The sequence below is a fragment of the Galeopterus variegatus genome, unplaced genomic scaffold (genome assembly GCF_000696425.1).
Source record: "Galeopterus variegatus unplaced genomic scaffold, G_variegatus-3.0.2 Scaffold9037, whole genome shotgun sequence".
NCBI lineage: Eukaryota > Metazoa > Chordata > Mammalia > Dermoptera > Cynocephalidae > Galeopterus > Galeopterus variegatus.
In genome coordinates this window covers 1,706-15,700 of record NW_007735148.1, presented here as the reverse complement: position 1 = coordinate 15,700, position 13,995 = coordinate 1,706, and the positions used below count along the sequence as shown (strand labels likewise).

The 13,995-nt window shown below is 36.1% G+C and overlaps 1 protein-coding gene across 1 annotated transcript in view; it reads right to left on the bottom strand.

Annotated features, from left to right (window-relative positions):
* The window catches only part of LOC103608982 (dynein heavy chain 8, axonemal-like), a gene marked incomplete at its 3' end in the record, with an annotated part of 78,611 nt that extends 64,937 nt beyond the window's left edge, over positions 1-13,674 (bottom strand). Inside the window, exons 1-7 of the mRNA XM_008593363.1 lie at positions 13,483-13,674; positions 12,190-12,317; positions 11,200-11,371; positions 9,299-9,454; positions 6,937-7,092; positions 4,588-4,770; positions 1,116-1,221 (exon numbers count right to left, since the gene is read on the bottom strand). Of these exons, the coding sequence (XP_008591585.1) occupies positions 1,116-1,221; positions 4,588-4,770; positions 6,937-7,092; positions 9,299-9,454; positions 11,200-11,371; positions 12,190-12,317; positions 13,483-13,674 (1,093 nt within the window). The remainder of the gene's footprint in view (positions 1-1,115; positions 1,222-4,587; positions 4,771-6,936; positions 7,093-9,298; positions 9,455-11,199; positions 11,372-12,189; positions 12,318-13,482) is intronic.
* Positions 13,675-13,995: the final 321 nt, after the last annotated feature.

Here is a 13,995-nt window from a genome sequence, read left to right as displayed (position 1 = left end):
TGAATTCAGTTTTAAGGTATGGAAAGACACTTTGGATGTGTGGAGCCATACCTGCAAATGGCAGCACTATGTCCTATCCTAGAGTTTTCTGCATGACAGGCGACTACTACAGGAAGCACTGAGTTACTCTGATGGGCATGCTATGTCTAACATGGAAATCCATCTTGCAATTCACCTCATAGGAAAGAGATCTTGATCCGGCACAGTCTTGGCTAGACGAGGGAAACAGCCCTCAGCAAGTCTTGCTAATATCTAGAATGCCTGTAGGTATCCCAAATGCCTGGGAGAAGTCATTGGACTAAGAGAAAGATAACTTCACCAGCAGAAGCAGCACAATTAAGGCAGATGAAAGGACTTCTCACTGAGCTCAGCTTAAAAATTTATTTCTTGAAGGTTAGGGCTTTTTTTTTTTTTTGGTCTGGAAATTAAAGTACTGCTGGGAAGTAATCATTATTTGACTGTTAATAAATGGTGGAATTTAGGTTGCTGTGATTTGTGTACTACAGAACAATATAATGTTTTTTGGTTTTTCGTTTGTTTTTTTTTTTTTTGGTTAAAATTTTCTTTTTATATATTGTAGAGAGAGCACATCCTCAAATTGGGGTGTGGCATGATGATTTGGCCACCCTGAGGAGAGTCTATCCTTGACTTCTAAGTGGGAGGTCAAGTCAAGTCTAGAATGAGCTAGGCTTTGGTACCCAAGCTCCTCTGACACAGATTACACATGTCATACCCCTTTGTCGTAACTGCATTTCAATGCTAAATGAAAGAGTCAATCTAAAAAAAAAAATAGATTGAGCACATTAGTTTCCTTTGGGCAAGCAAATTAGCCTATTATGAGTTATCTAGCTCCATTGGGAGCCCTTATTTTTCTCAGGAGAGAGCAATTATATCATGAAAATTGTGTTATTCTCAGATGTTCAGTGTCTATTTGCTAATTCAAAAATCAGATTCTCTGTAGTACCTCTTTAATGTCTTGATGAAAATTGGCTTGCTTGGTTTTGCATTGATAAGTCAACTATTTCCTAACATCTGTAATCATGAGGGCATTAAAGAGCATAAAAGGAATCTTTATTCAGAATCCATTACTTGATTACTTCTCAATAACACAATACCTTTTGTGGCACTTAATTTATAGAGGAGGTTATCTTCAAGTTCTTTCATCTTCCGCTTATTAAAAGTAACATCCTCCAAAAGTTTAACCCTCTCAGACTCTAACTCCTGTTATTAAAAACAAAAAATAACATCAGAACTGTAATTACTAGCTATTATGGCAAATCCAACTTCCTAGTGTTTATTATCAATTTAAAAGATTTAAACCAAAGTGCCTTTCAAATGACAGAAGAAATTACTATCATTAGTCAAATCTATCTATCTGTTATTTTTGTTTCTCTGGATAATTTTTTAAATTATGACCTCTAGCATTAAGGTTCCTAACACTTATACTGGCATGCATGAGACAAACCTGCTGAAATAATTTAGCCCAATTACCCCCCAGCTCTCTTACCAGCTCTAAGTTTATTAATAGAGTGTCCCATTCTCATGGTCCTATTTCCACACCGCCTCTGTAAGAAATGTTAACTTTGTTCGCAGTCTGAAGTGGTAGAATCAGAGGCATTAATACCAATATACCAAGGGGCTAGCCAGGTCACATGTGATCTCTTGGCCTGGCACCTGCCTATGGGAACACCAGGCACCTGGTTTGGCATAGCCAGTTGCCAATACAAATCTACTTTCCATTGTATTTGTATCTCCTCCCATCAGAGGGGCTAAATTGGATGTTTGGAAGGTATTTTTTTTCCTACATAAAATGATGTATTTTAAAAGTTATATTTTGAAAATTTTTCAGACTTTCAGAAAAGTCGTGACGCTAGTACTGTGAATTCTCATGCACTTGTCACCTCCATTCACCAAGTAACATTTTGCTTTATCACTCTCTATATATAATACCTAATATTGTCATTATTGTTATTATTATAATTGCTGAACCACTTTCAGGTCTCATTACCCTTTACCCCTAAACACTTTAGCAAATCTCCTATGGACCGGGACATTTGCTTACGTAAGCATAATCCAGTATTCAAATTCAGGAAATGTAACACTGATATAATACTCTACTAAATATAGAATTGAAACTGAAATCATCTCTAACATCCTTTATAGAAATTTTTTTCTGATTCTGTACAGAACCATACATTGCACTTAAAAGGTATTTTAATAACTACTTTTTTGAGTGAGTTTCATGAAAAAGTGCTTCAGAAATTCTAACACTTTCAGAAAGTCTTCCCCAACCAACTGGTCAGTCACAGTCCACAGCACAGCATTTATCTGTACATCTACTGTGGCTCATATCACAGTCTGCCTGTAGATTATTTCCCTCCAACTAGAGTTTGCACATCTAAAGTGCAGGAACTTGTCCTATTCATTCTTGTATTCTTGACAGCACTTATCTCAAGACTTTGCAGAGAAGGCACTCAACCCAATAAATATTTGCCAAATTGAAATATGCTGAATTATGTTCAATTCCTTTATTTTACATCTGGGAAGCTGAGGACCCAGAAATATGAACTCCAAATGATATCCCAATAAAGCACATAAGGCTAACTACTGGCAGAGACAGGCCTAAAACCCCTGTACTCCAACTCCAGGGCTAGTGTATTGCCACTGTACTAGCAGGGTTGTAGTGTTTAATGGGGTGATGAAGAGCATGGCTGTATTTGCAGGGGAAAAGCTAATGAATTATTTTCATTAAAATGATCACCCCTGTGTGACAGCATAGGAATACAGGGTTTAAAATGAAGTCATGTTAGCTTCCTTTTCAGTATGATATGGAAAAACTGGCATCATGGCACAATGGACACTTGCTTAGTTTTACAGCATGGCCTATAAAGCTTATCCAGGAGGCTTAACAAGGTAGAAAGTCTATGTGCTGTTATAGGTTAAGACCCTTATTCTCTCTGGTCTCCATTTGTTCATCTATAAAAATGGGGGCATTATAATAGCAAGATTGTTAGGAGTGTTAAATATAGCGTTCATGATGCTTTCCTGCATATTAAGCATGCATTTTGTTTTCTCCAGCAAGTTTGGCATCTTAGCACATCTTGAAGCAGCAGCTAAGGCCTAAGATGAGTGCATCTGGGACACTCTGGGGACATTTAGATGATGGAGTGGCATGTCTTACAGAGGTTAGTGCAGCCTGCATGTGGGATCTGAACCAGGGAGGATCTGTCTCAAAATAGACCAACAGTACAAGTTAGACCGCAAAGGACTAATTTTTAACAGCTGACCCCATGTGGCCCTGAAAGGCAATAGAAGCAGTGAATTGCAGGGCCATGGCCCTCTCTACCTGTCTCGGGGAGAGGGACAGATTCCTTTTCTGGATAGCACAAGCCCGAGGCTTGTTGGAAACTAAGATCAAACAACTAAGAGGGTCCAAGCTGGGACTGTGCCCTTTTCACTCCTCCAGACTGGCTGCTTTTTGAGGGTCTCTCAGAAGGTGAGCCATCTCTGTTAACCAGGTAGGACTTTACCTCTCATTTTACTGTGTCTCTCTTTTTGGTGTCTGGATCACTTCTCTTTTTTTGAATGTCTTTCCTCTGTGTTTGTGGCCCTCAATTCATCTCTCTCCTCTCTCCTCCTCTGCCTCTCATCCTCTCCTGCCGTTCCTTTCCTCACCCTCCCCTTTTATGCCTCTCTGTTCTTATTATTTCTTAACCTTGCCTTTTCCTTAAAGCTTTAAATATCAAAATTAATTATATTTAAGCAAATATAAACTTTCTCATATTTTAGGCAAAAGCATTTTATATATGTAAATATATAAAATTACACTTTATGCAAATTTTATGCATGAAGTTTAATGTTTTCTGAGCTTTACCTTAAAAGTTAGTCTCTTAAACTCTTCCAATCCTAAGTTGTTCTTCATTTCATTAAAACCCTCAGTTACACTTAATTTCCCTGCTTTAGTGCAAATTTCATTTAATTAAAATAAAGGTGTGGCTCCCTAGATCATTAGATTATTAGACTGTAATAGCTGAGACTACTACAATGCTAATAATAGCCATTCAGAGCAATTTCTCTTTCTCTAGGATCACTGCTTTATTGAATTTTTCAGGTCTCCCCCAAGCCATTTATAGGACTATAGATATATAGATATGAGAGTCAATATAGCCAAAGGTTTAAATACAGAAATAGAAAGAGTTTTGTGTGTGTGTGTGTACATGTGTGTATAGGATCACTGCTTTATTGAATTTTTCAGGTCTCCCCCAAGCCATTTATAGGACTATAGATATGAGAGTCAATATAGCCAAAGGTTTAAATACAGAAATAGAAAGAGTTTTGTGTGTGTGTGTGTACATGTGTGTATGTGTGTGTGTGTGTGTGTGTGTGTGTGTGAGGTTGGAGGAGAGGTGAATTACATGATTACTTGACAGGAATCTAGACTGTAAAAGCAATATTTATGTTAACAAGGGTAAATATTATTTGCTTAATTTTTTTCTTTTCCATATACTTAGCAAATTCCCAATACATTTTAAACATTTATTAAAATTTATTCTAAGTAGAAGTTCTTTACCTTGAGAAAGTGATTACCTGTTTCTCTGTTAGAATTACTCTCCTTAGTAACTGATTCTCAAGTCCTTTCATCGTAACAGTAAAATCAATGACGGATGTTTTAGCATTGATCTCAGGGGTAAAGGCAGGGTTTGGTAACTTAGTAGTAATATAAAGTTTAAATGTATCCATGATATCACATTCCTTATCACCAACTTTCACCTACATAAATTCAAGTATAAGATTAAAAACAGCTTAAAGGATAGAACACGGAAATTGGGTTCAATTTAGGGAAGAATTTACCAAAGGTCAGTGCTGTGAAACTTGAATGAATTGGGAAGGAAAGTTGTAAAATTTTAATCACTGACTAACCTAACCATAAGTAATAAAGCCTATTCAATTTAAACTAATTTAGATTTGTGGTCATGCTTGAAGATGTCTTTAGCCATGACATCAAGCAAATCAAATGAAAAATTTATCCAAAACAAACGGTAAATAAAGGAAAATCCTGATGCATGTAAGATTTGACTTGAACTTTTAGTAAGTACTGATCATTCCCATCAATTGCTAGTAGTACCGAAGCTGCTATTTTTTTCCCTTGTTGAAAAAATTGTTTCCTACTATGGAAATTTGCTGTGTTTTTAGGAAGTATTATTTCTTTTTGTGTTTCACAGTCATATCTGAAGCACAGTTGACAATAGGGTTAGCATAATTTTCCGAGAAAAATGCCAACTTTTCTTTCAGAAATATAAAATTTATCTTAGACACTACAATTTGTGGTATATTAAAAAAAACAACTGGTTTTTGCTCTCTAAAAATCAGGTGGAAATCATAGCATTTTTAAATGACTTACATTTTCATTAATCTTAATCTTGCATGTGATTGAAAACATCTGTAAGGCCATCATCACATTCTCATGCACCATGCCTTCACATTGTAGATAGGAATCTCGGGTCTTTTAAAAGGACTTCGGGAATGGAGATTCTATAACCTCCTTTGACATGTTAAATATGGCATATGAAATAAGCCAGACACAGAAAGACAAATACTGTATGATTTAATTTATATATGGAAACTAAAAAAGCTGAACTCATAGAAGCGGAGGACAGAACAGTGGTTACCAGGGGCTGGGGGTCGGGAAAATGGGGAGATGTTGGTCAGAGGGTACAAACTTTCAGTTATAAGATGAACAAGTTCTGGGTATCTGAGGTATAGCATGGGTGGTGATGGATGTGTTCATAATTTGATTGTGATAATCATTATAGGTATATATGTATATCAAATTATGTTGTACACTTTGAATACATACAATATTTATTTGTCAATTAAATATTTTTTAAATGCAGTTCAAAATTGCGGGTGAGTCCACAATATCCAAAACAAATAACCAAAATTTGATTCTTAACTTCTGTATCTGAAAAAAGAGAAATTCTACTTCCTAACCTCATAGGAGAATGATGCTGACTCTTTAGAATATTAACTGGGCTTTTGTTTGTTTTTGTTTGTTTGTTTGTTTGTTTGTTTGCCATAAACTCATACAGGCTCAACTATACAAAAGTATAAAAGTATATAAAGCTATATATTGGATGCTTCATAAGTGTATGTTAGATGCTCCATAAATTTTTGCTGAATGAATAAAAAAATATGGCATATAAAAGAATTCTCATTATGAAGAAAATTTTTCTAAATAAATCTGTTTAATGAGAAAATTTGCATTCTTTACTTATTCACTGATATTCATAAAATAAAGTTGTCAAAAGTGAAATAACACAATCAAAAATGTTATCATTCGTCAAGAAATAAAAACAAAGAAACCTAAAGGTAGAGAATGACACCAATTAAAAAAGAAGCACTTATATTAAAAAATTTCATGTTACCACCAACAATTGAGAAGAGTATTCCATAGCTTCCAGCAAAGTCAATGAGTTTAGACTGAAAGTTAATAAAGAGAGAAATGAACAAATCAATGTGTATAGACTTTACTAAAATACCATTTTCTCCAATGAGGAAATCCATATTTTCTTGTAAAAATGTATATATGGCTCACAAAACCAATGTTCTCAGAGTTGTTTATATATATATGTATTATGTGTAACACTAACATACCATTACTAAGGCCAGACAATGTGTTTCCTTAATATATTATTTAGTTTCAGCTAAATGATTACTCTTACCAAGATATTGCTCTCTCTGTGTATTTTTATATGCTATAAAAAATAAAATAAAAGGGAAACACTGAATCAGATTGGAAATCATTTTTTTCTAGTGTATGAAATGCTTCTACCTGAAGATAACTGCCTTTGCTGCTATGCTCTAAAACATAAGTAGATGTCACCATTGTTCTGTTCTTTCCTTCTTTCTTTTTCTTTTTTTTTTTACAAAGCTCACCTTGAAAGTGGTGCCTGATTTAATGAAATTCTTCTCTAATACATTATCCAAGGCTGGATCCAGCTCTTCACGAATGTCTTCAATGAGAAGGGGTCGACCCAAGGAAAGGCTGTCTTCCAAGTGTGTGCGGAAATATTTATGGTTCAGAGATGTCACCTAGAAACAAAGAGCCCATTAGTCTATAAATGTTACAAGGAATGTGCCCATTTCTAAGTGGAAACCGAGACATTTGCTGGACAGGTAACTAAAAATTTTAAGGGCAATATAGAAAGCCTTATCAAAATAATTAAGTAACAAACAAAAAATTTTCAAAATTTGGTAAGTCACGACTTTGTTGAAGCCCTGGATGTGTAATGGGGTCTCTCTGATCGAAATAGGAGAATCAAGTGGCATTCCACTTGATGGGTGTCAGATGTCATATATCAGATAGAATGTCAGAGCTCTGCTCCTGACAGATGGAAGAGAAGTAGTCAAGGATTAATCCTTTTAAACATATGAGGGTAGTTCAAAAAGTTTGTGAAAAAATAAAATTAAAAGATGACGTGAATCTTTCCACAAACTTTTTGAAGACTCATCATATACAGCTATAATCGCCCAGAGAAAGCAAAGTAACTTGCATATCTGGATACTCATTTATCTTCTCAGAACCCCTATGAGATGAATAAGTAATGAAAAATAAACATAAGAATGTCAGAAATAATATATTGAGTCAAACCAAGGGTCCATCCATGTATTTTGTCTCTTAGTGACACAGGGAAGAATATGATACTTTCAGTAAGTCAACCTAACGGACTATAAATTCACTTTACATAGCCTTACATTTTTAAAATATTAGAATTCTGAATGCCTGGCAGGGACCCACATTTTTATATTAATGTTTGTTATTAAAATAGACACACGGGGCTGGTGGAGCTTTGCATGGTCCCACTGGCTTTGAACTCGTACTCCTTCTATGACCCCTCCCCCTGCCTAACTGTGAGGATTCCCACATGCTCAGCTCTCAACTCTCCATCTCCTTATCCTCTATCCTCTGAATTCAACTATTGCCTGTGGGTGGGGACCTCAGGACACAAGGAAGATCCACTGGGACAACTAGTGATTAGGAGAGTGGAATTCAAATATATAATAATTAGTACATGTAGTTTATTAATTAAAATATATATCTCAATTGCTATAAAAAAAAAGATGTGAAATTGAAAAATTAAACCAGTCTCCTTTTGTCCTGTTTTGATTAAAAAGGAAATAACTAAAATAAAAAAATCCTGCACATGACGTTGTTTCCCTAGATGGATAGCTTTCTTTATACAAATGATGTGCTGTAAAGGCCTTCCTATGAGTTGATAATGCAAATGAATCTTAAACAAAGAGCGTTAGCTTATTAAACAGGATGAAACAAGGTCCCAATGAGACTAAATTTGCTTATGCCCTGGCTTTATTTCCCAATGTGCAAATTCTATTTTTGTGATTTCCTTCCCAAGTAAGGAGTTAACAATTTTCCAATTGTCAGTTTATTCAAGATTATCTTTAACCACCTTCAGTATCTTTTATAAACCTGAAATAGTATCTTGGAGTCATAATTCCAGGTTTAATTCACTTGACTATTCTTGTATAGAAACCCTATGTGGTAGCCACCACAACAGAAGTGTAAAAGAGATGTTGTGAGGATTCAGGACAGGCTGTATTAAGCTGGGACACAGAAAAGTCTTGATGCAGGTAGTGTTGTATGTGGACTTTGAAGAATACTTAAAATTTTCATCTGGGATGTAAGTGGAGTGGCAAGTAGGGTGGAGAGAGACATTCCGATTAGTAGAAATAATATAAGCAAAATATGGAAGCAGGAGGCTTAGAACTCTGGGAACGGTGTCTAGGAAACACTGACTAGTCCATATTGGCAGCTGAATTGAAATATCCATCGCAGCAAGATACCCCAAAGGAGTCAGCAATGTTGGAATTCTGCCCTTGTCTACTCTCATCTTAAAATTGGACTCCAACTCCAATGCTGGACTCTGGTGTCCTACATAGTACCAAGGGCCTGAGATAGGTGGGCTTAACAGGTCTTGAACTGAGGGATCACAAATTTTTATTTTTGCTCCTTTCTTAGAAACCCAAACCTAATGCCCAGAACAAGAGCTCCATTTGATATTGGCAAAAGAGCCAGGGAAATGGACAGAGAAAGAGAGAAGATCAAGAGAGTACAAAAGAGAAAAGCTGTTGCCCCAAATTGCTGTTACAAAACTCAAGAGTGTAAATTAGCAAACATTTATAATAGAGATGACAACTTTATGACAGGCAGATTCAACTGAAATTTTGGGAAATTTTAATGATTTCAAGATTACTTTCCCATGCAACAAATGCTACATACCTGCAAATCATTTTCTTTTTCCTTTGATTTAATCCAAGTTTTGCCTTGAGTCTGTGGGTCTATGAGGAGTGGGTATCTGGTAGCCTTTGTCACAATAATACCATTCTGAATTGAGAGATCATCTCCCGGTAGTCCCTGCAGCCCCCACTCACCAATCTGAATAATAGGAAATGAAAATGGCCATTCAACAGAGAACAAATGCTTTCGTTAGTAATTAAAAGTTCTACAATATAAAACAATTTAAAATTTGTACACTTTTTTCCCTTTGAAACTATGCTTTAGGGGGCAAAAGCAAACTTATAAATGGGAACCAAATAATGGTAACTTTTATTTATTTAGTTAGTTACTTTTGGTAGCTGGCCATCAATTTTTTTTTTTTTTTTTCTCCTGGTGGATTCGGGGATCTGAACACTTGGCCTTGGTGTCTCAGCACCAAATAACATTAACTTTATTTATTTATTTATTTATTTTTCCTTTTTGTCTTTTTTCATGACCGGCAACGGATCGCAACCCTCAGTGTCGCGCCCGTACCAGACCGGGACCGGCAACGGGATCGCAACCCTCGGTGTTGCGCCCGCACCTCACTCAGCCAGTGAGCGGCTGGTCTGTATGTGGGATCCGAACCCTCGGCGGGAGCGCCGCCGCACTCCCAAGCGGCACACTGTAGCAGTGCGCCACCAGGCCGGCCCCAAATAACATTAACTTTAAAAAACAAATTTATAATCAAATGAATCCTTTCTTTAATTACTCAAGTCTAGGTTTGTCCCTTTACATTGTATTTTCACATTTAGGAAAAACATTGTAAATTCGTTGCATATTAAATCCGATTTGGGGTTAGAGGAGATGAAGAACATAATGAGAGATCAGAGAAGAAGACAGCCCCTGATACTTCCCCTTCCTGCCCTTTTGTTCTGCCTACATAGGGTATGGGTGATTGCATAGCTGGAGAGAAATTAGATGAGGTGACACATTACATTGGCAGGAGGAGCTCATCAATGACACTCTTGTGAATATTTTCTTCTCCAAATGTAGAGGGGATTGCCAGCCTCCCTCCACGTGGTCAATAACATCATAGAAGATCCAACCAGCCTCTACCATCATTAAATGATCCCAGGACCCCCAAAGGCCATAACTGATAAAGAATATTCCTGGCCCACTTTGCTTCACCAGTGCCCAGTACATCTTCAACACATAACCTGTTCCCTGTAAGGATGAATTCAACCTTGTTTGAATTGGAAAAGATTATTTTTTACATTTTAATACTGATAACATGAAATTAATAGAATGGCATCTCCTAAGGAAACAGCAACTGGAGAGCATATCTGCAACTCAGAAAAGCAGCTCACAAGTACAAATTGCCTGGGAAGCATTTATTACCATAGGAGCTCTGCAAGATATACTGAAAGTTGACAGTGGCATCAAATTCCCAGCAAGGTTAGTATAATGGGACACACTATTACTCAGTGATATAAAACCTGCTATTTGTGTTATGTTATTGAACACTAAAAAAGATGGCGAATGATAAAAAATAAAGTTAATACCAGCACTAAGGCCTAGATAATGCCTACATTTGCTTAAAATATTTGAAAGAGTGTGACTCAACAAAAGTGATGTAAATAACTGAGAGTTATAAGTAGAGCTCAGTATTAGCAAGCTACATACAACTCATGAATGATCTTTCTAGTTCATGGCAGTGCAATTGGTTTTAATCTGGAAGCAAAATTTCTTACAATGAAAAGTAACTTTTACACCACAAAGAAAATTCTTTTTTTTAAACTGTTAAACACTTTCAAAACAATCTTTTTGATTAAATGAAAAAGGAAAATAATAGGTATACCTTGATTTCTTGATAAGAATAAAATGAGTCTGAAATTCAAATAATATAGGGAAAGTAAACTTACAGTTGGAGGATCCACTAACATTGAAATAAGATTCAGGTTTTCAGTGAAAGGAATTTTCCGTGCTCGCAACTCTATCTCCCATTGATCTTTAAGCAAATAGTTCCTAAATATCTGATTGAAAGGACCAAGGTAGGAAAGGAATCCTGTGCACAGCAGAATATCACCTACAAGTCTGTTAAGAAAAAACACACAAGCCCCCTCCCCAAAGTGAGTCACCTAACACATTTTAGGCTCTTTCATTAAGTAGTTTGAAAGACCACAGTGCAGTTTTGTTTTTTACTAGATGAAATCCTTCTTTGCCCTTGGTATCCGGGCATGAAGAAACCATGCAAAATGGAGCCCCAAAACCCAAATGTGGGTAGGAGTGGCCACATTTGGCATATCTCAGGGAGCAAAAAAGAAGGGTCCCTCCAGAAGCCTACATGTCCAGAGCTTCGGCACCTCACGGAAATTATCTTCTTCCCATCCTATGCCATAGTCCTGTTCAGATTTCATTCTTGTGTTAAACTGTTCCCTCCCTCTTCCCCCTTTTTTTTTGGCCATTTTCCTACTCTTCTTTCATTCCCCTCCCTTTATGTTTTCTGAGGACACCAACAGACACACCAACAGAAGACACGCTTGCATTTAGAACAAACCATTGATACACGCTTTCAAAAATCACTGGGGTGAAGAGTAGAGAACTAGCGTGAGTATCTACATTGTTCTGGCAAATCCAAACAATATCAGAAGCACTCTCATACTGAAAACCCCCATTGCTAAATCACAGCTGAGATCTCAAATGTTTCATGAAATCTTCTTTAATCTCTATTTTACTGAGAGTGCATGATTTAAGTTATAAGCGCTTTCTTAGATGATGGGATCAGAGATGGACATGTGGAAATGAAAGAGAAAAACACTGAATTCACCATGGAAAAGGATTTTATGTTCTCTAATGTCACAAGGAGATGGTATTTGGAGTGATGACTAAGGGGAGTCAACCAAAGTTCATACCTATTAATCTGAGCTTTGAACTCTTTACTTTGCTGGGTCCACCGGACTTTTTCTCCACTCAGTCCATCGATCAGAGTGGAAGCTGCCTGCATCTTTTTCCGGCACATGTCAGCATCATTAAGCAAATCCTGAATCCATACAGGGAAAATGTCTCAGAGAACTTCTGAACATGCTTAATCAGACACCCATTATAGTCACACATAAAAATACATGAAGAATTTCTTAATTTGCAAAATACATATATTCTAAAAATCCACTGTGAGTGAAACTTTACCCATTAAATTCTGATCATTCATAATATAATTATTTTATCCCATGAAATTCCAAGTAAAGCTATTTTGTAAGAGAGAATCCAAATCACATAAATTAAAATAGTATTTCCATTAAGTATTTTCAAAATGGAATAAGATCAATAAAATACACCATTTTTAAGTCTTGGATTTAATAATAATCCTGAGTTCCTTGCAGTTTACAAGATGTTTTCTACCAGAAAAATTCCACACAACAGTAATGTTCTACAGTGAGCTTGTACCAGCTCATAAAAGCCCATTGTTAAATTTTCAGAAAATTTGTGAGCTGATATTAAACACAGCCATTATTAAAAATTAAATTATATAAACTTACAATTAAACAAATTGTATTAAAAGCAAAGGTAATAAATAATAAAAACTCATCACTTCCTAATTATTTACATTTTAATATTATCTGTGCTCTTGAGGTTACTTAGGTTCATTGTATCTGCATGGTGGGAATAGTATACAATGAAGTACTGCTGTGCATCTTTTTCCAAATCTGAGCTCAGTGATGTTACACTGGTAGTTTAAATTTGGCAGTGGTGGGAGTATTTATACCACAGAAATCAGCAAATACTACAAATCAGGGCTTTCCTCCCCACCACCCACTGTTCCCCTGACCCCACTCCCCAGAGAAGATTGTTGAACTAGACCACCACTGCTTACAACATATGCCAACAGGTTGTATTAGATCCCCATTTTACAGATAAAGCTAAGTCAAATGCCCAGATTGCACCATTAATCAATATGGATCTTAAGCCCAGTTTACTACACCAAAATCAGTACTCTTTATATGATGTCACAGCTTACTCTTAAAGACACATGATTATTAAAACATAAAGAAGAATTCTGAGTGCCAAAGATCCAAAATGGGTAGATGTAGCCAGTGAATAAGGGCATTCCACTGGATATATTTTCACTATAAATATTTATCTAATTTCTAAATACTTGAATAAAGCTTCAGTACGTTGTTTCAGCAATTTTGTATATTTAATCTCACCATTTTCTCATTCATTGCTGCATCAAATTTTGCTTGTACTTTATCTAGCTCAGCTTGCTTCTCATCCAGCAGTGCCTGTGCCTTCCCTAATTCAGCGTTAGCCACTGCTAAACGGCCTTCCTGCTTAGCCAGGTTAGCCTTAAAAGGAAGAAGAGGTGGTTGGTATATAGTTGTATTAGCTCTGTGAAACATGCATGACCTTTCATAAATAGTAACACAAATTACATAATTTTTGCACTTAACAGTACTTTGGAGGTCACCTATTTCAGCATTTTCAGCTGGGAAGCAGAAGGTCTTGGGAATATTTCATTAAGTTTTTCATTTTTATTAATAATTTTCAATATAGAAAACACAGAAAATGCAGCAATGTATAGAAAAGAGAACAGAAATTATGCCTGATTTTACTCAGATATAACCTGTGAGTATTGTGTTAAGAAGTCGATAACTAACCATTTTGATTTTTTTCATTTAATATAATATAAATCATTTTCCCACATCCTTAAACAATTTTTC